The following is a 24,638-nucleotide window of genomic DNA, read 5'->3' on the forward strand; positions in this document are numbered from 1 at the left end:
ATAAATCCTTGCTTGCTGAAAGAGTTCCATCAACATACGTGCTCTTCATATATTAACATAGACAATAGAGCACATAGGTGGCACAGTCAGGGAAACCTCTCAGACATAACCAAACACCTCATGGAACGAAGTTCCCAGGCTCGAAGGCAAAGGACCTGGGGACATCAACATCAATTGGCACAACATAGTTCATAAAGACAATGTTCCACATCCTACTTTGGTAAGTAGCATCTGGGGTCTTGAAAGCGGTCCTCTAAGATACAACTATTGATCTCTTCCAGTCCGGAGCAAAAGAGTAAAAAAAAAAAAGACTCAAGGGACCAATGAATTCAAAGGTCTAATGGACCACAGCCTACATGACCCCAAGATCAGAAGAACTAGATGGTGCCTGGCTGCCACTATGGACCACTCTGACGGGGATCACAACACTTGGGCAGAGTGAGAGAAAAATATAGAACAAAAAATCAAATTCACAAAAAAGACCAGAATTACTGGTCTGACAGAGACTGGAGGAACCCCTGAGTCTATGGCCCTAAGACACCCTTCAAACCTGGAACCGACACCCGAAAGAACTCCTTAGAACAATCACACGAGATCAAGAGAGCAATATTTGTCCAAAAGCAAAGATGCGAAGGCAGGAAGGAGGTAGAAAATTAGGTAAAAAGGAAATGGGGAACCCAGGGCAGAAATGGGGAGAGTGCTGACACATTACGGAGAATGAAGCCAAGGCCATGAAACACTTTATGTACAGACTATTGAATGGGAATCTAATTTGCTCTGTAAGCTTACACCTGATGCACAATAAAAAAAGAATGAGTTCCATTACTGAGTCTGAATTACAGAGCCTAGGCTAATATGGAGGCACCTAGGCAATATGGAGGAAACCCTGGTGGCGTAGTGGTTAAGTGCTACAACTGTCAACCAGAAGGTTGGCCCTTCAAATCCACCAGGTACTCCTTGGAAACTCTATGGGGCAGTTCTACTCTGTTCTGTAGGATCGCTATGAGTCGGAATCGACTCGACAGCAACAGGTATGCAATGTGACGACTTCTAACAAGTCAGATTGAGTCTTTGGTAATCCTAAGAGTTTCAACTTAGTCTCACTTGTCTACAACATGGCCCCTTTTAAGAGGAAACCTTCATTCCTAATTACCTTTCTTTACTGGTATCTCCTTCAGAAATACGTTGGACAGTTTTTGGCTAGAATTTGGATCCTGAGATTGTTCTTGTGAGTCAGACTGCAGTTTGGAGGATTCTTCAAGAAATTCATCTAGAATGGATAGCGTACCTTCTGCTCCAGGTGCTGGTCCTAAATAGATTAAATTTTAATGAAAAAAAAAAAACCCTATATTACACTGGATATTAAAATGTTATTGCAGAAAAAATACAATTCATTTTTAAAAGTGTAAGAAATATTTTCCCTAAATATTTCATGAAGGACCAGTGCTTTGGCCGACTTGTTTATGTTTTTGAATAATTTAAGGACTACAAGCTAAACTGACAGCATAGTTTCTGTCCTGATGGCTCCCAGTGCAGCCCAAGTCATTATAATGTCAAACAGATACCTACTGTAAAAGTTACTTGCTAAAACCAGAATCTCAAGAAGCTAGATGAGAAGATTAATATAGTGTTAGATAACATTAAGCTCCTAAAGGACAGGGATTCTATCATCTTATGTCAGGATTCAGAAATAATAAAAATCGTATTGCAGTGGATTAATTACTTTTGTGTGTGGCTTTTCTAGCCATGGTTTTGTAACTCCTACCTAGGTGATTGTGTGATAGGGTAATTGTGGCATACCAATGGGGATTGGTCAGTGTTGCCTTAAAAGGGAGCCAACTGCAGAGCAGAGGGGCCCACTACCAACAAGGAAGGGGAGACTAGCAGCAGAGGCCCAGCAGCAGGAGATGGTGTGGTGGGCTTCCTGGTCCATGGAGAGAGAAAGCTGAGTGCCTTTGGGCAGAGACTGAGGGCCAGGGAGAGGCATGCCTGCAAGCACGGCTGGGGAGAGGCTCTTCTGATGGAAGAACTGTAACCTGAGGGCTCTTGAGCCTGACTTGTAACTATTACTTCTCTAATAAACCCCATAATTGTGAGTGTGGTTTGTGAGTTCTCTGTGGCCATAGCAATGAATTATTGAACCTAGTAGAGAGTGCTGTGGGAGGCGCGGTTGGTGTCAGAATTAGTAAAGCTGGCAGAGAGAGGACGTATGTCTTCTGACCTGCGCTTCATGGGAATCAGCCTTGGACCACTGATCTTGATTCTCCTTTCCCTTTGTGAAGTAAAAGGAAGTCAGGCACTGCCCTCAAGCCATTTTTACACATACATATAGCCATATTTGAGGATGACTGTACACCAGGTTGGAAAACCTGGTGATGTAGTGGTTAAGTGCTACAGGTGCTAACCATAAGGGTTGACAGTTTGAATCCACCAGGCACTCCTTGGAAAGTCTATGGGGCAGTTCTACTCTGTCCTATAGGGTCGCTATGAGTCGGAAGCGACCCCACGGCAATGGGTTTGGCTTTTTTTATACGCTAGGTAGGAAACCCTGGTTGTGTAGTGGTTAAGAGTTCAGCTGCTAACCAAAATGTCCGTAGTTCAAATCCACCAGGTGCTCCCTGGAAACCCTAGGGGGCAGTTCTACTCCATTCTATATGATCGCTATGAGTTGGAATCAAATCGACAGCAATGGGTATATGCCAGGTACTGCGCTGAGGACTTAAAAGTATAATCTCATTTATTTCTGACAACAACATACGAGATATTTTTTAAATTATGCTTCGTTTGAAAAAGTGAATCACAGAGAAGTGAATTTCCTCAAGCTCTTAAACATGCTTCTCAAACAAATGTTTGATGAATAAAATAAATGTAATGTCAGGCAGGAAATAATAAGTGCCAGCTGGCTCCAAATCCATAGGGGTCACTCTCAACTGGGGAAGAAGATTTGACTTTGAAAAACAGGTAGAATTTGGATAGGTAGACAGGGAAGGGCATTCAAGGTTGAGGACATGTCATCAGCAAAAGCACAGAAGTAGTGAGCTGATTATTTTAAAGGGTATTGAGAATTACATACAGAAAATTAAGGGAAAGGTAGGCTGGGGCCAAACTGTATTTCTAATGGAATGCTAGAATTTTCCTTCTCTAAGCTAAAAAAAAAAAAAAAAAATTTTTTTTTTTAAGCTTAGAGAAGGAAAATTCTAGCATTCCATTTTTTTTTTAAGCAAGAGGAGGAAACCCTGGTGGCATAGTGGTTAAGTGCTACAGCTGCTATCCAAAAGGTCGGCAGTTTGAATCCACCAGGTGCTCCTTGGAAACTCTCTGGGGCAGTTCTACTCTGTCCTATAGGGTCGCTATGAGTTGGAATCGACTCGACAGCAGTGGATTTGGTTTTTTGGTTGAAAGCAAGAGGAGAAAGGTAGGCATGCTGAGGAGAAAGGTAGGTATGCTGAGGAAATTTTAAGCCGAAGAATTAGACAAGGAAAGTGATGTTACAGGAGAATTACCTAGCAGTGCTACGCAGCAAGGAGAGAAACATTACGGATGAGACAGAGGGATCTGTTATATGGCTGCTACAGCAGTCTGGATATTTGGTAATGGAAAGTAATGGAAACTTAAAGAGAAGATACAAGGAGCATTTTGAAAGAGAACCAAATGGTCTTGGGAATTAACGTGACAGAGGTGGGGGAAAGCTCAATCAGGAAAGGAAGAGGAAGCAGGGATGACTCTGAGATTATGCGTTTGGGTGCCTAACATAATGTGAAGTCAATTCAAGAGGTGAGGAGTTTACTAGTGGAAAATTCCAGATGCTGGTTTCTGGAGGGATGTCAGAGTTAAAGACAGAAAGTCTGAGAGCTCTCAGGAGTGAAAATGTAAGCTGTGAAGGTAGGCGAGCTCTTAGAAAACAAGGCTGGATTACAGGGAAGTAATTACACTTAGGGAGTGTGACTAGAAGAAGAAGCTAACAAAGGAAACCAATGAGATTACAGATGTAGGAGGCAATGCAGCCTGGATTTTAGGAAGGAAAGGCTGGATAAACACTGCAGACTGTAACTGTTGACCTTAACGAAAAAAAATTTTTTTCATATTCAACTTCTTTGAGGTCTAATTTACATGTAATAAGGTATTCCCTTTTAAGTGTATAGTTCAGTGCGTTTTAGCAAACGTTTGCACTCATGTACTCACCATCACAATCATGATACAAAACATTTCCAGTACCCCACAAACCTCCCTCTGCTTCTCTGCAGTTAATGCCTCAACTCCCAGCCCCTGCCCAACACTGATCTGCTTCTGTCCATACAGGTTAGCTTTGCCTTTTCTACAATTTCATTAAAATGGAATCATAGAAAATGTACTATTTTGCATCTGGCTTATTTTTTTTTTTTTTTATTTACTTAGCATAATATTTTGAGATTCAGCCATGTTGTTGTATGTCTTAGTAGTTCTGTTTTAATGCTGACTGGTTTTTGATTGTGTGACTATATGAAAATTGTTATTCATTCACCTATTAACAGACATTGGGGTTGTTTCCAGTTTTTGACCATTTTAAGTAAATTTGCTATGAACATTTGTGTACAAATCTTTGTGAAGACATGTTTTCTTGCCTCTTATTGACTCAACGGCACTGAGTTTTTTTTAGGTTAATACTTAGGAGTGAAACTGCTGGTACGTGTATGTTTAAATACAAAAAATTGCCAAACTATTTTCACAAGTGTTATACTATTTTGCATTTCTGTCAGCAACATGTGAGTTCCAGTAACTCCACATCCTTAAAGTCTATTTTGTCAGAAATTAATATTGCCAATCCTGCTCTTTTTTGATTGTTATTTCCTTGATATATATATTTTTCCATCCTTTGAGTTTTTGTTTATGTCTTTAAATCGAAGGTGTGTCTCTTGTAGGCAGCATTTAGACAGATTGCGTTTTCTGTCCATTCTGCCACTCTGTCTCTTTATAAGTGCATTTAGACGGCACTGGGTTTTGGATAGTCCACTTAGATTCAGCGTAATTTTTGATAGATATGGGTTTACTGCTGTCATTTTGATGTCTTTTTTTTGTGTTGTTGACAGTTTCTTTTTCTGACTTAATTTTTTGTGCTGAGTAGTTTATACATTGTCTTTTCCTCTTTTTCATTGTTGTTGATTTTATATTTGCTGACTCTACGTTTTTCTTGTTTTTTATTTTGATGTGTAGGATTGTTAGTTTCCTTTCTGGTTACCTTAATATCTACCCCTATTTTTCTAAGTTTAAACCAAACTTTTATTTCTTTATATTGCCTTGACCTCCTCTCCACATGAAAGATCTATCACTACATTTTTTACTCCCTCTTTTTTTTTTAAAATAATTTTTATTGTGCTTCAAGTGAAAGTTTACAAATCAAGTCAGTCTCTCACACAAAAACTTATATAACCTTGCTACATACTCCCAACTACTCTCCCCCTAATGAGACAGCCTGCTCTCTCCCTCAACTCTCTTTTCGTGTCCATTTCACCAGCATCTAATCCCCTCTACCCTCTCATCTCCCCTCCAGGCAGGAGATGCCAACATAGTCTCAAGTGTCCACCTGATCCAAGAAGCTCACTCCTCACCAGCATCCCTCTCCAACCCATTCTCCAGTTCAATCATGTCTGAAGAGTTGGCTTCAGGAATGGTTCCTGTCCTGGGCCAACAGAAGTTCTGGGGGCCAGGACCACCGGAGTCCTTCTAGTCTCAGTCAGACCATTAAGTCTGGTCTTATGAGAATTTGGGGTCTGCATCCCACAGCTCTCCTGCTCCCTCAGGGGTTCTCTGTTGTGTTCCCTGTCAGGGCAGTCATCGGTTGTAGCCGAGCACCATCTAGTTCTTCTGGTCTCAGGGTGATGTAGTCTCTGGTTCATGTGGCCCTTTCTGTCTCTTGGCCTTGTAATTACCTTGTGTCCTTGGTGTTCTTCATTCTCCTTTGATCCAGGTGGGTTGAGACCAATTGATGCATCTTAGATGGGTGCTTGCTAGTGTTTAAACCCCAGACGCCACTCTTCAAAGTGGGATACAGGATGTTTTCTTAATAGATTTTATTATGCCAATTGACTTAGATGTCCCCTGAAACCATGGTCCCCAAACCCCTGCCCCTGCTACACTGACCTTCGAAGCATTCAGTTTATTCCAGAGACTTCTTTGCTTTTGGTTTAATCCAGTTGTGCTGACCTCCCCTGTATTGTCTGTTGTCTTTCCCTTCACCTAAAGTAGTTCTTATCTACTATCTAATTAGTAAATGCTCCTCTCCCACTCTCCCTCCCTCACCCCTCTCGTAACCACAAAAGAATGTTTTCTTCTCTGTTTAGACTATTTCTCGAGTTCTTATAATAGTGGTCTTATACAATATTTGCCCTTTTGCAACTGACTAATTTCACTCAGCATAATGCCTTCCAGGTTCCTCCATGTTATGAAATGTTTCACAGATTCCTCACTGTTCTTTATCGACGTGTAGGATTCCACTGTGTGAATCATAATTTATTTATCCATTCGTCCGTTCATGGGCACCTTGGTTGCTTCCATCTTTTTGCTGTTGTAAACAGTGCTGCAATGAACATGGGTGTGCATATATCTGTTGTTGTAAACGCTCTTATTTCTCTGGGATATATTCTGAGGAGTGGGATTGCTGGGTTGTATGGTAGTTCTATTTCTACCTTTTAAGGAAGCGCCAAATCGATTTCCAAAGTGGTTGAACCATTTTACATTTCCACCAGCAGTGTATAAGTGTTCCAATCTCTCCACAGCCTCTCCAACATTTATTATTTTGTGTTTTTTGGATTAATGCCAGCCTTGGAGTGAGATGAAATTTCATTGTAGTTTTGATCTGCATTTCTCTTATGGCTAATGATCATGAACATTTCCTCATGTATCTGTTAGCTGCCTGAATGTCTTCTTTAGTGAGCTGTCTATTCATATCTTTTGCCCATTTTTTAATTGGGTTATCTGTCTTTTTGTAGTTGAGTTTTTGCAGTATCATGTAGATTTTAGAGATCAGGTGCTGATTGGAAATGTCACAGCTAAAAACTTTTTCCAAGTCTGTAGGTAGTCTTTTTACTCTTTTGGTGAATTCTTTGGATGAACATAGGTGTTTGATTTTTAGGAGCTCCCAGTTATCTAGTTTTTCTTCTGCATTCTTAATAATGTTTTGTATACTGTTAATGCCATGTATTAGGGCTCCTAACGTTGTCCCTATTTTTTCTTCCATGATCATTATTGTTTTAGATTTAGGTCTTTGATCCATTTTGAGCTCGTTTTTGTGCATGGGTCTTGTTTCATCTTATTGCAGATGGATATCCAGTTATGCCAGCCCCATTTCTTAAAAAGACTGTCTTTTCCCAATTTAACTGTTTTGGGGCCTTTATCAAATACCAGCTGCTCATATGTGGATGGGTTTATGTCTGGATTCTCAATTCTGTTCCATTGGTCCATGTATCTGTTGTTGTACCAGTTCCAGGCTGTTTTGACTACTGTGGCAGTATAATAGGTTCTAAAATCAGGTAAAGTAAGCCCTCTCACTTCATTCTTTTTCAGTAAAGCCTTATTTATCCGGGGTCTCTTTCCCTTCCATATGAAGTTGATGATTTGTTTCTCCATCTCATTAAAGAATGTCGTTGGGATTTGGATCGGAATTGCATTAAATGTATAGATGGCTTTTGATAGAATAGACATTTTTACAATGTTAAGTCTTCCTATCCATGAGCAAGGTATGTTTTTCCACTTATGTAAGTCTCTTTTGGTTTCTTGCAGAAGTATACTGTAGTTTTCTTTGTATAAGTCTTTTACATCTCTGGTAAGATTTATTCCTAAGTATTTTATCTTCTTGGGGGCTACTCTAAATGGCATTGATATGGTGATTTCCTCTTCAGTGTTCTTTTTCTTGGTGTAGAGGAATCCAACTGATTTTTGTATTTTCTCTTGTATCCCGATACTCTGCTGAACTCTTCTCTTAGTTTCAGTAGTTTTCTCGAGGATTCCTTAGGGTTTTCTGTGTATAAGATCGTGTCATCTGCAAATAGAGATACTTTTACTTCTTCCTTGCCAATCTGGATGGCCTTGATTTCTTTATCTAGCCTAATTGCTCTGGCTAGGACCTCCAACACAATGTTGAATAAGAGTGGTGATAAAGGGCATCCTTGTCTGGTTCCCAATCTCGGTGGGAATGCTTTCAGGCTCTCTGTATTTAGGGTGATGTTGGCTTTGTACAAATGCCCTTTATTATGTTGAGGAATTTTCCTTTTATTCCCATTTTGCTGAGAGTTTTTATCATGAATGAGTGTTGAACTTTTTCAAATGCCTTTTCTGCATCAATTGATAAAATTATGTGATTCTTGTCTGTTGTTTTATTTATGTGATGGATTACATTAATTGTTTTTCTAATGTTGAACCATCCCTGCACACCTGGTATGAATCCCACTTGGTCATGGTGAATTATTTTTTTGATATGTTGTTGAATTCTATTGGCTAGAATTTTGTTGAGGATTTTTGCATCTACATTCATGAGGGATATAGGTCTATAATTTTCTTTTTTTGTGGTGTCTTTACCTGGTTTTGCTATCAGGGATATGGTGGCTTCATAGAATGAGTTGGGTAGTATTCCGTCCTTCTCTATGCTCTGAAATACCTTTAGTAGTAGTGGTGTTAACTCTTCTCTGAAAGTTTGGTAGAACTCTGCGGTGAAGCTGTCCGGGCCAGGGCTTTTTTCTGTTGGGAATTTTTTGATTACCTTTTCAATCTCTTCTTTTGTTATGGGTCTATTTAGTTGTTCGACCTCTATTTGTGTTAGTTTAGGTAGGTAGTGTGTTCCTAGGAATTTATCCATTTCTTCTAGGTTTTCAAATTTGTTAAAGTACAATTTTTCCTAGTAATTTGATGTGAATCTTTTAAATTCAGTTGGGTCTGTTGTAATATTGCCCATCTCATTTCTTATTCGGGTTATTTGCTTCCTCTCCTGTTTTTCTTTTGTCAGTTTGGCTAGAGGTTTATCAATTTTGTTGGCCTTTTCAGAAAACTAGCTTTTGGTCTTGTTAATTCTTTCAATTGTTTTTCTGTTTTCTATTTCATTTATTTTAGTTCAGCTCTAATTTTTATTATTTGTTTTCTTCTGGTACCTGTGGGGTTCTTTTGTTGCTCTCTATTTGTTCAAGTTGTAGGGATAATTCTTTGATTTTGGCCCTTTCCTCTTTTTGTATGTGTGCATTTATTGTTATAATATGGCCTCTTAGCACTGCTTTTGCTGTGTCCCAAAGGTTCTGATAGGAAGTGTTTTCATTCTCATTGGATTCTCTGAATTTCTTTATTCCATCCTTAATGTCTTCTATAATCCAGTCTTTTTTGAGCAGGGTAGTGTTCAGTTTCCAAGTGTTGGACTTCTTTTCCCTGCTTTTCTTGTTATTGATTTCCACTTTTATGGCCTTATGGTCCGAGAAGATGCTTTGTAATATTTCAGTGTTTTGGATTCTGCTAAGGCTTGCTTTATGACCTAATATGTGGTCTATTGTAGAGAATGTTCCATGTGCACTAGATAAGGAAGTATACTTGGTTGCTGTTGGGTGGAATGTTCTGTATATGTCTCTGAGGTCAAGTTGGTTGATTGTGGCATTTCGATCTTCCGTGTCTTTATTGAGCTTCTTTCTGGATGTCCTGTCCTTCGCTGAAAGTGGTGTGTTGAAGTCTCCTACTATTATTATGGAGCTGTCTATCTCACTTTTCAATGCTGATAGAGTTTGCTTTATGTATCTTGTAGCCCTGTCACTAGGTGCATAAATATTTAATACGGTTATATCTTCTTGGCTTATTGTCCCTTCAATCATTATATAGTGTCTTTTTTTATCCATTATGATGACTTTAACTTTAAAGTCTATTTTGTCAGAAACTAATATTGCCACTCCTGTTGTTTTTTGATTGTTGTTTGCTTGGTATATTTCTTTCCATCCTTTGAGTTTTAGTTTGTTTGTGTCTCTAAGTCTAAGGTGTGTCTCTTGTAGGCAGTATATAGACGGATCATGTTTTTTAATACATTCTGCCACTCTCTGTCTCTTTATTGGTGCATTTAGTCCATTTACATTCAGGGTTAATTATGGATAGGTATGAATTTAGTGCTATCATTTTGATGTCTTTTTTTGTGTGTTGTTGACAGTTTCTTTTTCCCACTTAATTTTATGTGCTGAGTAGATTATATATTGTCCTTTCCTCATATTTATTGTTGTTGATTTTGTTTCTGCTGAGTCTCCATTTTTTTCCTGTATTTTATTTTGATGAGTAGGTTAGTTTGTTTCCTTTTTGGTTAACTCATTATTTGCCCCTATTTTTCTAAATTTAAACCTAACTTTTATTTCTTTGTATCACCGTATCTTCTTTTCCATATGGAAGGTGTATGATTACATTTCTTAGTCCCTCTTTATTATTTTAATGTTGTCTTCTTTTATATAATAACATTGCTGTTACCCTGTTTTGAGCTTTATTTATTTATTTACTTTATAATCTTGCTTTGTTTTTTTGGATTTCCCTGTCTGGGTTGACTTCTGATTGCTCTGCCCAGTGTTCTAGTCTTGGGTTGATACCTGATATTATTTATTTTCTAAGCAAAGAACTCCCTTTAGTATTTCTTATAGTTTTGGTTTGGTTTTAGAAATTCCCTAAACTTCTGTTTATCTGGAAAAGTCCTGATACCACTTTCATATGATTCTTGGCAAGCAATTTTTTTCCTTCAATTTTTTAAGATATGTCATCCCATTGCCTTCTTGCCTGCATGGTTTCTGCCAAGTAGTCCGAGCTTATTCTTATTGGCTCTGCTTTGTAGGTGACTTTTCATTTATCCCTTGCTGCTCTTATAATTCTCTCTTTATCTTTGGTTTTAGCAAGTTTGATTATAATATGTCTTGGTGACTTTCTTTTAAGATCTACATTATGTGGAGTTCAATGAACATCGTGGATAGATATCTTCTCATCTTTCACAGTATCAGGGAAGTTTTCTGCCAACAAATCTTCAACAATTCTCTCTGTATGTTCTGTTATCTCTTCCTGTTCTGGTACTCCAATCACTCGTAGGGCATTTCTCTTGATAAGAGTCCCACATGATTCTTAAGGTTTCTTCATTTTTTTTTAATTCTTTTATCTGATTTTTCTTCATATATATTAGTGCCAAGTGATTTATCTTCGAGTTCAGAAATTCTAGCGGGTGGGTTTTTTTACTTGCTCAAATCTGCTCCTCTGACTTTCTATTGAGTTGTCTAATTCTTTAATTTTATTGTTAATCTTCTGAATTTCTGATTGCTGTCTGTCTATGGATTTTTCCAGCTTATTAAACTTTTCATTATGTTCCTGAATAATCTAATTTCTTCAATTGCTTTATCTGTGTGTGCCTTCGCTTGTTCTGTGTATTGCCTCATTTCCTTCCTGATGTCTTGAAGCGTTCTGTATATTAATCTTTTGTATTCTGGCTCTGGTAATTCCAGGAATGCACCTTCTTCTTGAAGATTCCTGGATTCTTTGTTCTGAGAGCCTGTTGAGGTGATCATGGTCTGTTTCTTTATGTGACTTGATATTGACTGTTGTCTCCAAGTCCTCTATAAGTTATTGTATTAGTTTATGCTTGCTTACTGTGTCGCAGCTTCTTGCTTTGTTTTGTTTTGGTATACCCCTTTGGGTTGCTTGAGTGAGCTAGCTTGATTATTTTCACCTTTGGAGCTCTGGTGTCCTGTCCCTGCTGGCTAGAGCTGTTATCAGGTATATCAATCTAGGACCCATTCAGTTTTCTTGTATGAATTCAGCTCAGGTTTCCAGGTAGCTGATATCAAGTGTGTGTTACAGGCTCTGTCCTACAGTCTTAGAGGGGTAGGGGTGATTGGCATATATACCAGTATCTGATTGCAGCAGGTGGTCATGCTCTGAACAAGGCAGGGGGCTAAGAACTGACACCTGAGTGTCTCTGAGGAAAGCATGTCCTTGTTTCCCAGAGTGTGCAGGTGGGTGGGTTCTGCAGACAGGCCATGGGCATACAATGTTTTTGGTTGTAAGGACTGGGAGGTACCAGTTATCTTTGGACCCCTGTCACGGGTGGCTGGGTGACCTGAGTGAAGCTACCTGTCCTTAGGGCTCTGATGTGGGTAGGTGAGGACCCATTTGTCAAACATCAAACACCCACCTCTTCTCCACACAGCTGAAACAGTTGGAGTCTGCCAACGAGGGCCTATTCTCCCAAAATAGGCCCACACAGGTCCATGCAGAAGGGAAAGGTGCTCAAACCCCATGGACAGTTTATGCCTAGACAGGAGCCGCTTCTGTCCTGAGCTCCCCTGGTTAGTGGAGCTAGCAAATTATCTTTTCCCCTAGTTGCAAATTTTTTCCTTCCCCAAGGCCAGGAGGATGGCTGTAGGTGCTCAACAGTGCCTATCTCAGGCCCAGGGAATTCAGCTGCTGAAGCCGGCTTGGGGGTGGGGGGGTGCATTAAAATATACGCAAGTACTTAACTTTTGCCAAGAGCGCCATTCTTCTCAGGATCTGGAGGTGTGCGTAAGCTGTGTGGCTGGCTGCTTCTCCCTGAGGAAACGGTGGCCAAATACTAGTACCAGCCCACCACTGCAGCTCTGGGAATGGTGCCTGATGGTCCCTGCGATTCAGGTCCAGTAACTCCTCTCCACTTCTGAATGGTCTTTTCCTCCCCCTGACCCTCAGTTCATTTTCTAAACTTGCCTTTGAAGCTCAGGGCTCCCAGCTTGCCACAAATATACTTGTTTCACTCGTTTTTTCGGGTCTTTGTTGTAAAGAGGGCTCACTGGAAGCGTCTGTCTATTCCGCCATCTTGGCTCCACCTCTTAGTCCCTCTTTTTTCATTTAACGTTGTCATCATTTACATAATGATGTCTCTGTTTCCGTGTTTTGAGCATTTTAGCTTTGTTTTGTTTTTGTGATTTCCCTATCTGGGTTGATATCTTGTTGCTCTGTCCTGTGTTCTAGTCTTATTATCTGATGTTATTGATTTTCTAACCGGATGACTCCCTTTAGTATTGCTTGTCATTTTGGTTTGGTTTTCGCAAATTCCCTAAACTTCTGTTTATCTGGAAATGCACTAATTTTGCCTTCATATTTGAGAGACAGTTTTTCTGGATATATAATTCTTGGCTGGCAATATTTTTCCTTCAAGACTTTATAGATGTCATCCCATTGCCTTCTTGCCTGCATGGTTTCTGCCAAATAGTCCGAGCTTATTCTTATGGATTCTCCTTTGTAGGTGACTTTTTGTTTATCCCTAGCTGCTCTTATAATTCTCCCTTTATCTTTGGTTTTGGCAAGTTTGATCATAATATATCTTGGTGACTTTCTTTTGGAATATACCCTGTGTGGGTTTCGATGAGCTTCTTGGATAGATACCTTCTCATCTTTCACGATATCAAGGAAGTTTTCTGCCAACAGATCTTCAATAATTCTCTCTGTATTTTCTGTTATCCCTCCGATCTGGTACTCCAATCACTCATAGGTTATTCCTCTTGATAGAGTCCCACAGAATTCTTAGGGTTTCTTCATTTTTTTTTAATTCTTTTACCTGATTTTTCCTCAAGTATGTTGGTATCAAGTGCTTTATCTTCAATCTCACTAATTCTGACTTCCAATTCCTCAATTCTGCTCCTGTGACTTTCTACTGAGTTGTCTAATTCTGAAATTTTATTGTTAATCTTCTGAATTTCTATTTGCTGTCTCTCTATGGATTCTTGCAACATATTAGATTTGTCATTATGCTCTTGTCTAATCTTCTTAAGATCCTCTAATGCTATGTCTGTGTGCTCCTTGGTTGTTCTGCATTTTGCCTGATCTCCTGAAGAGTTCTGTATATTAATCTTTGTATTCTACCTCTGGTAGTTCCAGGAAGTTCTCTTCATCCAGAAGATTTCTTGATTCTTTTTTTGGGAGCTTGCTAAAGCCATCATGGTCTGCCTCTTCATATGATTTGATATTGACTGTTGTCTCTGAGCCATCAATAAGTTATTATATTTATGTTTGCTTACTGTGTTCTAGCTTCTTGTTTTGTTTTAACATGCCCAAATAGGCTGCTCAGGTGAGCTGGTTTGATTATTGGTGCCTTTGAAGTTCTAATGTCCTGTCACCTGATGGTTAGAGCTGTTACTAGGTATATGAGTCCAGGAGTCCATTTACTTTTTTTGTATGGATTCCGCTCAGGAGTCCAGGTAGTTGGTCACCAAGTATGTGGGGCAGGCCCTCACCGACAGTCTTAGATGAGCAAGTGTGATTGGTGTAGGCACACATATCTGGCTGCAGTAGGGGGTCACGCACTGAGTAAGGCAGGGGACTGACAACCACCCTTGAGTGTCTGTGAGAAAAGCATGTCCCCATTGCCTAGAGCACCTAGGTGGGTGGGTTTTGCAGCTGGACTATGGGCACTCAATTCTTTTGGCTGTAAGACTGGGATGTACCACTTATCCGTGGAGCCCTGTTGAGAGTGGCGAGCTGGCGTGGGTGAAGCCACTGGTCATCAGGCCCCTGATGTGGGTAGGTAAGGACCTTGCTTAACAGGCAGAGTGGTGTCAAACGTCATGAACCTACCTCTCTACCATATAACTGAAATAGTTGAAGTTAGACTTAAGGTATATACCCTCTTATACTGTGCTAATGAGGGCCTACACTGTTGAAATGGGCCCACACAGGTCTATGCAGGAGTGAAAGGCATTCAAAGTCAGTGGACCACTTATGCCTGTGCCTAGGCTAAGGAGCTGTTTCTGCCCTGAGTTCCCAGCTCAGGGGAGCCTGCAGGTTATTTTTTCCCCATTTGTTCATTTGTTCCTTCTCCAAGGCAGGGCATGTGACAGGTCCTACTTCCAGCCCAGGGAAAGCAGCTATCACTGAAGCCAGCTCGGGACCTGGCGCAGAGCGGGGAGAGGTCAGTAAAACGGGAAAGCATTTTTTCCAAAGGGTTGTTTTTTGGTCCACACAGTAGGTTAGATGCAAGTACTTATCTTTTGCTGAGAGCATCTCTTTTCATTGATTCTGGAGGTGTGAGTAAACTCTCAGCCACTCAGTCTCTCTCGATGTGGAAAATGTGTGCTGAACACCACTGCTTGCCTCTCTGCATTTGCGCCAGCAGATCTGGCCTGTGGGGTGCCAGTTCATGCCGGGACAGGTCTGGCGACTCTTTACTGCTTCTGAACCATCTCTCCCTCCCCCTGGCGCTCAGTTCGATTCCTCAACTTTCCCTTTGATGTTCAGGGCTCCTAGATAGTCTATATAACTGATTCACCTGTTTTTTCTGGTCTTTGTTATAAAAGGGACCACTGGAAGCGTCTGAGTACTCTGCCATCTTGGCCCCGCCTCCACTCCACATTCTTGACATAATTTGCTATTATCAATCTTTTTAATTTTAGCTCTTCTAGTGGTATATTCCACCATCCATCAGTTTGTCATACTGTGGTGGCATGTGTGTTGCTATGGTACTGGAAGCTATGTCACCAGATACCAACAGGGTCACCTAAGGTGGACAGGTTTCAGCAGAGCTTCCAGACTAAGGCAGATAGAAAGAAAAGCCTGGTGAACTACTTTCAAAAATCAGCCAATGAAAATCTCATGGATCGCAACAAAATACTGTCTGATACAGTGTTGGAAGTTGAGCCCCTTAGGTTGAAAGGCACTCAAAATACACAGTGGCTGCAACAATGGACTTGAGCATACAAACAATCATGATAATGGTGGAGGTCCAGCCAACATTTCATTCTGTTGTACCTGGAGTTGCCACGAGTCAGAGCCAACTCAATGGCAACTAACAACAAGAACAGTTGTAAACTACATTAATTTTCCAACACGAAACCAACCTTACAACCCTACTTGTATGTATTATCTTTTATATATGTTGGTGGAATCTACTCACTAATATTTTGTTAAGAATTTTTGTGTGTAGGTTCATGAGCAAATAATCCGAGAAGCTGAATGTGGCATTAGGACTGTAAGAAGCCTCAGCAGCATAAGCATCATTAACAACTTGCAATGTGCAGATGACGTAAACTTGATTGCTGGAAGCAAAGAGGACTTGAAGCCCCTACTGATGAGAATCAAAGACTATACAGCCTTCAGTATGAATTATACCTCAAAACATAAAGAAAATAAAAATCCTCACAACTGGACCAGTAAGCAACACATGATAAATGGAGAAAAGATTGAAGTTGTCAAGGATTTCATTTTACTTGGATCCACAATCAACGCCCACGGAAGCAGCAGTCAAGAAATCAAATGACATATTGCATTGGGCAAATCTGCAGCAAAAGACCTCTTTAAAGTGCTAAAAATCAAAGATGTCAGTTTGAGGACTATGGTGTGCCTCACCAAGCCATGGTATTTTCAATTGCCTTATATGCATGCAAAAGTTGGACAATGAATAAGGAAGACCAAAGAGGAATTGATGCCTTTGAATACGGTGCTAGTGAAGAATATTGAATATCCCATGGACTTCCAGAAGAACAAAAAAATCTGTCTTGAGAGAAGTGTAGCCAGAACGCTCCTTAGAAGGGAGGGTGGTGAGACTTTGGACATGTAATCAGGAGGGACCAGTAACTGGAGAAGGACATCATGCTTGATAAAGTAGAGGGTCAGCAAAAAAGAGGAAGATCCTTGTCTTGGTTATCTAGTGGTTCTGTAACAGAAATACCACAAGTGGATGGCTTTAACAAACATAAATTTATTCTCTCACAGTCTGGGAGGCTAGAAGTCCAAATTCAGGGCGCCAGCTCCCGGGGAAGGATTTCTCAGTCTGTTGGTTCTGGAGGAAAGTCCTTGTCATTAATCTTCCCGTGGTCTAGGAACTTCTCAGCACAGGGACCCCGGGGTCCAAAGTACGTGCTCTACTTCTGGTGCTTTTTTCTTGGTGGCATGAGAGCCCTATCTCTCTGCTCACTTTTCTCTCCTTCTATCTCTTGTAAGATAAAAGGTGATACAGGTCACACCCCAGGAGACCTCCCCTTAAATCTATTCAGGGAGATAACCTGAGTAAGGGTGTTGCATCCCACCCTAATTCTCTTTAACATAACCTAATCTTGCCTCACTAACCACAGACAGAAATCAGGGTTTACAACACATCGGAAAATTACATAAAATCACAAAACGGAGGACAACTACACAATACTGGGAATCATGGCCTAGCCAAGTTGACACATATTTTTGGGGGATGCAATTAAATCCATGGCAACTCCCAACGAGATAGACTGACGCAGTGGCTGCAAAAATGGGCTCAAACAAAGCAATGATTGTGAGGATGGCGCGGACCAGGCAGAGTTTCGTTCAGTTGTCCATAGGGTTGCTAGGAGTCAGAACTGACTCAATGGCACCTAAGGACAAGAGGTTCATGAGAGTTATTGGTACGTACTCTTCTTGGATGACTTTGGTTTTGGTATCAGGGTGACACTATTCTTAAAATATGAATTGGAAAATATTTCCTCCTCTATTTTCTGAGAGTGTGTGGTAGAATTGGTATTATTTCTTCCTTAAATGTTTGATAGAATTCACCAGTGAAGCCTTTTGGGTCTGGAGTTTTCTTTGTGAGGTTTTTAATTTCACATTTTTTCTTTCTTCCTGAGTAAGCTTTGTTAGTTTATGCATTTCAAGGTCTGTCCTTTTTTCTTAAGTTGTTGAATTTACTGGCTATTTTTTTTCTTTTTATTGTGCTTTAGATAAAGGATTACAGAGCAAATTAGTTCCTCATTAAGCAATTAATACACATATTGTTTGTGATATTGATGCCAACTCTGTGATGTGTCAACACTCTCCCCTTCTTGGCCGTGGGTTCCCCATTACCAGCTTTCCTGGCCCCTCCTGCCTTCTCGTCCTTGCCCCTGGGCTGATGATCCCATTAAGTCTTGTTTTGTTTTATGGGCCTGTCTAATCTTTGGTTGAAGGGTGAACCTCAGGAGTGACTTCAGTACTGAGTTAAGAGGGCATCCAGAGGCCATACTCTCAGGGTTCTCCAATCTCTATCAGACTAGTAAGTCTGGTCTTTTTTTGTGTGTGTGTGAGTTAGAATTTTGTTCTACAGCTTTCCCCAGCTCTGCCCGGGACACTCTATTGTGATCCCTGTCAGAGCAGTTGGTGGCAGTAGGTGGGCATCATCTAGTTGTGCTGGACTCAGTCAGGTGGAGGCTGTGGTAGTTGTGGTCCATTAATCCTTTGGACTAATCTTTCCCTTGTGTCTTTGGTTTCCTTCATTCTCCCTTGCTCCAGATGGGGCGGGACCAGTAGAGTATCTAAGATGGCCACTCACATGCTTTTAAGACCCTAGACACTACTCACCAAAGTAGGATGTAGAACATTTTCTTTATAAATGTTATGCCAATTGAGCTAGATGTCCCCTGAGGCCATGGTCGCCAGCCCTCAGCCCTGTAATTCGGTCTCTCAGGGAGTTTGGATGTGTCTGTGAGGCTTTTATGACCTTGCCTTGGTCAAGTTGTGCTGACTTCCTCAGTGTTGTGTACTGGCTTAGCGTTCACTAGAGTTACCACTTATCTATTGTCTAGTTAGTGTTTTTCCCTCCCCACCATTTCCCTCCCTTATAATCATCAAAGATTGTTTCTTTTTGTGTGTAAACCTTTTCATGAGTTTTTATAATAGTCATCTTGTACAGTATTTGTCCTTTTGTGATTGACTTATTTCACTCAGCATAATGCCCTCCAGATTCATCCATGTTGTGAGATGTTTCACAGATTCATGACTGTTCTTTATCATTGCATAGTATTCCATTATCTGTATGTACCATAGTTTGTTTATCAATTCATCTCCTGATGTGCATCTAGGTTGTTTCCATCTCTTCGCTGTTGTGAACAATGCTACAATGAACATGGGTGTGCATATGTCTATTCGTGTGACGGCTCTTATTTCTCTAGGATATATTCCTAGGAGTGGGATAGCTGGATCGTATGGTATTTCTATTTTAGTTTTTAAAGGAAGCACCATATCGTTTTCCAGAATGGTTATACCATTTTGCGTTCCCACCAGCTGTGCATAAGAGTTCCATTCTCCCCGCAGCCTCTCCAACATTTGTTATTTTCTGTTTCTTTGATTTGTGCCAGTAGTGTTGGGGTGAGATGGTATCTCATTGTGGTGAGTTTATGGGCATTTTGTTCATAATTTCCCCTCATTACCATTTTAATGGCTGTAAGATTTGCAGTTATGTCCCATCTTCCATTCCTAATTTTGGTAGTATGTATTTTTTGTAAACAGATTTACCAATTTAATTGATCTTTTGAAATAAATCAGTTTTGGTCTCATTGATTTTACTTTTGTCTGTTTTCAATTTCTACTCTGAGCTTTATCATTTCTTTCCTTCTACTTCAGGTTTAATTTGCTCTTCTTTTTCTAGCTTTTTGAGATAGATGCTTATATTTGATTTTAGAGGTTTTTTGTTTTGTAATATAAGCATTTAAAGCTTTATGGCTTTCCCTCTATGCATTGATTTAGCTCATCTCACAAATCTTTATTCGTTGTGTATTCATTATCATCCTGTTCAAATGACTTTGTGATTTCTTCTTTGACCTATGGATTATTTAGAAGGGTATTGTTTAATTTCTAAATATTTGAGGCTTTCCTATATATCCAGTGGTGAGCTGTTAAATGTTTAAAAGCTGGCTCTCTGGGATGTGGATGGAGCCTGGTTTACCGGGTTTGCTGATTTCCATGGGTGTAAATTCCTCAGCTATAACCAATTTGGATATGGATATATTCATTATCTTGACTGTGCTGATGTTTTCATGGGTGTGTACCTATGTCAAAAGTTAACTGTACATCTTAAAAATGTGCAGTTTATTGAATGTCAGTTATACTCAGTAAAGTTGTTAAAAATGTATGCACTCAAAATAACAATGCACATATGCAAAAACCAAAACAAATAAAAACATATACATTAAATGCATCACAAATGATTAATTCCTAAAGTGGAGGAAAGGAGAGTAGCATTGAAGAACAGTGGAAAAAAAGGCAGCACATAAACAAATAAATAAATTTAAGTGTCACAAGAGCTTGACCTCACATGGTAGAAAGGAGAATGAGGGGATCATTCTGCTGGAATGATACCCCTTTTTAGGGGCAAGTGTATTTCAATAAGGACTTACGGAGACAGAATATTTTCTAAGATTAAAAAAACTGAATCTCAACAGTAGAAGTTTCAGACCCCTAGCCATATGAATAAGGAAATATTTAGATGTAAGGAGCCTTTCCTTGTATCCCTGAAACAGCTCAAAACTCTGCCTACTCATTCATTTAAAGTATTTACTGAGTGCCTAGTATGTGCCAGGTCCTATTCATAAGGCCAGTAATTTTCCCAGTAGTCATTAATCATCTCCACTCCCTGGCCCTACCTGCTGGGGCTTCCACCTTGATTGCTATTGCAGAAGAACCATCCGTGGTCACCCAAGGGTCTAAATTGGATTCCACCTTCCCCCCTTCTTCAAGGTTCTCTAGAGTACCAGTGCTCTTCTGCTTTGTTACTCGAGTCTGAAGCTGTTTGAAGGCCTCATGAAATGCCATTTCCATTCGAATATCATTGTTTTGAATTTCATAGTACAAACCTGAAGAAAGAGAAATGTGGAAATAAATGTGACTAATTTTTCACCATCACGTACCGAAGAATTACATTTCACTTATTTTTCCCACATTTTTACCAAAGTTCAAGAATACATGATGAGCCACTAAAGAGAAAGGGAATCTTATAAACGAAGAAAATTATTTTCAGATCGCAGGAAAATACCATACCAAGTAAAGTCCAGGCCACAACACTGGTTGGTTCCAAGCAAGTGGCATCCTCAAAGAAAATTTCTGCCTGCTCATAGTTCTCCATCAGGACAGCCAGGATACCACAGAGCAGCAAGCTGAGAAGAGACCACCAAATTTACAACGTGGTTCCATGTCAGTCATGGAACCAAGACAATTTCATGCAGGAGCGTCTGCTCCCACTCGTTCCCCATCTCCCTTCCACCCATACCTGTGGATGTGATGCTGGTTGAGGGAAAGGGCTTTCCGAAAACACTCCTGTGCTTTGATCTTGTCCTCAGTTAGGAGGCAGAAGGCACCATAATCCAACCAGTGCTCCAAATTCTGGGGCTCACGGACCAACCTCTGGGCACAGGAAGCATCAGGAGGGCTAAGGTTATTATAACATTATGTCATATTTTTTGTGTACATATCATGCAGTAAGCATTCCACAAATATTACAAACTTTTGAGTGCAGAGACCAGAACTACTTTTTTCCTTACCACTGAATCCTAAATGCCTAGCATAGTCAGTATTCTGGCTTATAGCAGATGATCAATAAATATTTGTTGAATTTATTTAAAAATTGAATCCTCAAGTTATTTATTCCTTTGTCAGTTTTCTGACCAGCCTAAGCTCATCTAATACCTTAGGAGTCTAGAGATTGATTTCATGGTATATGAATCATATAATCTTGAAATGGCAAATATAAGCTTATATATAATTCTGTTTTTTAAAAGTGCCTCCTAACGAAAAATTCTTCCCAGGTTTTGCTCACATTTGCTAAAATGGAATTGAAGAATTTATTTAAATGAAATTTTATTGTGGTAAGAGATACATATCCACCAATGACAATTTTTTTCTTTATTCTCTTTTAAGTGAAAGTTTAAAATTCAAGTCAGTTTCCCATACAAAAACTTATACGCACATTCTTATGTGACCCTAGTGGCTCTCCCTACAATGTGACAGCACACTCCTCTCCACCCTCTATTTTCCGAGTCCATTCAACCAGCTCCTGACCCCCTCTGCCTTCTCATCTCGCCTCCAGGCAGGAGCTGCCCACTTAGTCTCATGTGTCTACTTGAGTGAAGAAGTACACTCTTCACCAGTATTATTTTATGTCTTACAGTCCAGTCTAATTTTAGTCTGAAGAGTTAGCTTCGGGGATGGTTTTAGTTTGGGGCTAACAGAGAGTCCGGCGTCCGTGTTTTCTACGGTCCCTCCAGTCTCAGTCAGCCCATTAAGTCTGCTCTTTTTACTAGAATTTGAGTTCTGCATCCCGCTTTTCTCCTGCTCCATCTGGGACTCTCTGTTGTGTTCCCTGTCAGGGCAGTCATTGGTGGTAGATGGATACCACATAGTTCTTTTGGTCTCGGACTGATGGGAGTCTCTGATTTATGTGGCCCTAGGTTTTTTCCTTCCTCTTAGGCTACTGTTATCCTTTTGTCTTTGGTGTTCTTCATTCTCCTTTGCTCCAGGTGGGTTGGGACCAAGTGATGCATCTTAGATGGCCGCTTGCTAACTTTTAAGACCTCAGATGCCATTCACCAAAGTGGGCTGCAGAACATTTTAACAAATTTTGTTATGCCAATTGACCTAGATATCCCCTGAAACCATGGTTCCCAGACCCCGGCCCTGCTGTTCCATTCCTCGAAGTATCTGGTTTGGAAACTTCTTAGCTTTTGGTTTACTCCAGTTGTGCGGACTTCCCCTGTATTGTGTGTTGTCCTTTCCTTCACCTAAAATAATTCTGCTTAGTGAATACCCCTCTCCCTTCCTCCCACCCTCGCAACCATCAAAGAATGTTTTCTTCTGTGTTTAAACCTTTTCTTGAGTTCTTATAATAGTGGTCTCATACAATATTTGTCCTTTTGCAAATGACTAATTTCACTCAGCATAATGCCCTCCAGACTCCTCCACGTTATGAGATGTTTCACAGATTCATCATTGTTCTTTGTCGTTGTGTAGTATTCCATTGTGTGAATATACCATAATTTGTTTATCCATTCATCTGTTGATGGGCACCTAGGTTGTTTCCATCTTTTTGCTATTGTAAACAGTTCTGTAATGAACATGGGTGTGCATATGTCTATTCACGTGAGGGCTCTTATATCTCTAGGATATATCCCAAGGAGTGGGATTGCTGGATCGTATGGTAGTTCTATCTCTAGCTTTTTAAGAAAGCACCAAATCGATTTCCAAAGTGGTTGTACCATTTTACATTCCCACCAGCAGTCTATAAGTGTTCCAGTCTCTCCACAATCTCTCCAACATTTATTATTTTGTTTTTTGGATTAATGCTAGCCTTGTGGTAAGATGGTATGTCATTGTAGTTTTGATTTGCATTTCTCTAATGGCTAATGATTGTGAACATTTCCTTACATATCTGTTAGCCACCAGAGTCTTCTTTGGTGAAGCACCTGTTCATATCCTTTGCCCATTTTTTAATTGGGTTATTTGCCTTTTTTTGTTGAGGTTTTGCAGTATCTTGTAGATTTTAGAGATTAGACGCTGATCGAATTTGTCGTACCCAACATTTTTTTCCCAGTCTGTAGGTTGTCTTTTTACTCTTTTGGTGAAGTGTTTGGATGAGCAAAAGTGTTTTATTTTTAAGAGCTCCCAGTTATCTAGTTTCTCTTCTGGTGTTTGAGCATTGTTAGTAATGATTTGTATACTGTTCGTGCCATGTATTAGGGCTCCTAGTGTTGTCCCTATTTTTTCTTCCATAATCTTTATCGTTTTAGGTTTTATATTTAGAACTTTGATCGATTTTGAGTTAGTTTTTGGGCATGGTGTGAGGTATGGGTCTTGTTCCTTTTTTTTGCAGATGGAGATGGAGTTACACCAGCATCATTTGTTAAAGAGACTATCTTTTCACCAATTAATGGATTTTGGGCCTTTCTCAAATATCAGCTGCTCATAGGTGGATGATTTTACGTCTGGATTCTCAATTCTGTTCCACTGGTCTATGTATCTGTTGTACCAGTACCAGGCTGTTTTGACTACCATGGTGGTATAACAGGTTCTAAAATCAGGTAGTGTGAGGCCTCACACTTTGTTCTTCTACAGTAATGCTTTACTTATCCGGGGCCTCTTCCCTTTCCATATGAAGTTGGTGATTTGTTTCTCCATCTCATTAAAAAATGCCACCGGAATTTGGATCGGGATTGCATTGTATCTAGAGAGCGCTTTGAGTAGAATAGGTAGAATAGACATTTTCAGAATGTTGAGTCTTCCTATCCATGAGCAAGGTATGTTTTTCCACTTATGCAGATCTCTTCTGGTCTCTTGAAGTAGTGTCTTGTAGTTTTATTTGTACAGGTCTTTTAAGTCTCTGGTTAGATATATTCCTAAGTATTTTATCTTCTTGGGGGCTACTGTAAATGGTATTGATTTGGTGATTTCCTCTTTGACGTTCTCTTTGTTGTTGTTCAGGAATCCAACTGATTTTTATATATTTATCTTGTATCCTGATACTCTGCTGAACTCATCTATTAGTTTCAGTAGTTTTATTGTGGATTCTTAAGGGTTTTCTGTGTATAAGATCAAGGAACCCCTGGCGGCATAGTGGTTAAGTGCTACACCTTCTAACCAAAAGGTCGGCAGTTCAAACCCACCAGGCACTCCTTGGAAACTCTATGGGACAGTTCTACTCTGACCTATATGGTCACCATGAGTCAGAATCGACTCGATGGCAATGGGTTTTTTGGTGTATAAGATCATACCATCTGCAAATAGAGATATTTTTACTTCTTCCTTACCAATTTGGATGCCCTTTATTTCTTTTTCTAGCCTAATTGCTCTGGCTAGGACCTCCAGCACAATGTTGAATAAGAGTGGTGATAAAGGGCATTCTTGTCGGGTTCCTGTTCTCAAGGGGCATGCTTTCAGGCTCTCTC

At 40.0% G+C, this 24,638-nt stretch overlaps 1 protein-coding gene across 1 annotated transcript in view; it reads right to left on the reverse strand.

Moving 5' to 3' along the window:
- The window catches only part of CFAP70 (cilia and flagella associated protein 70), a 146,800-nt gene that overhangs the window by 12,181 nt on the left and 109,981 nt on the right, over positions 1-24,638 (reverse strand). The window contains 4 exon segments of the mRNA XM_064269713.1: positions 1,154-1,303; positions 20,349-20,558; positions 20,743-20,858; positions 20,972-21,105. Of these exon segments, the coding sequence (XP_064125783.1) occupies positions 1,154-1,303; positions 20,349-20,558; positions 20,743-20,858; positions 20,972-21,105 (610 nt within the window).

This window comes from Loxodonta africana, chromosome 16 (genome assembly GCF_030014295.1).
Source record: "Loxodonta africana isolate mLoxAfr1 chromosome 16, mLoxAfr1.hap2, whole genome shotgun sequence".
In the NCBI taxonomy this organism is placed as follows: Eukaryota; Metazoa; Chordata; class Mammalia; order Proboscidea; family Elephantidae; genus Loxodonta; species Loxodonta africana.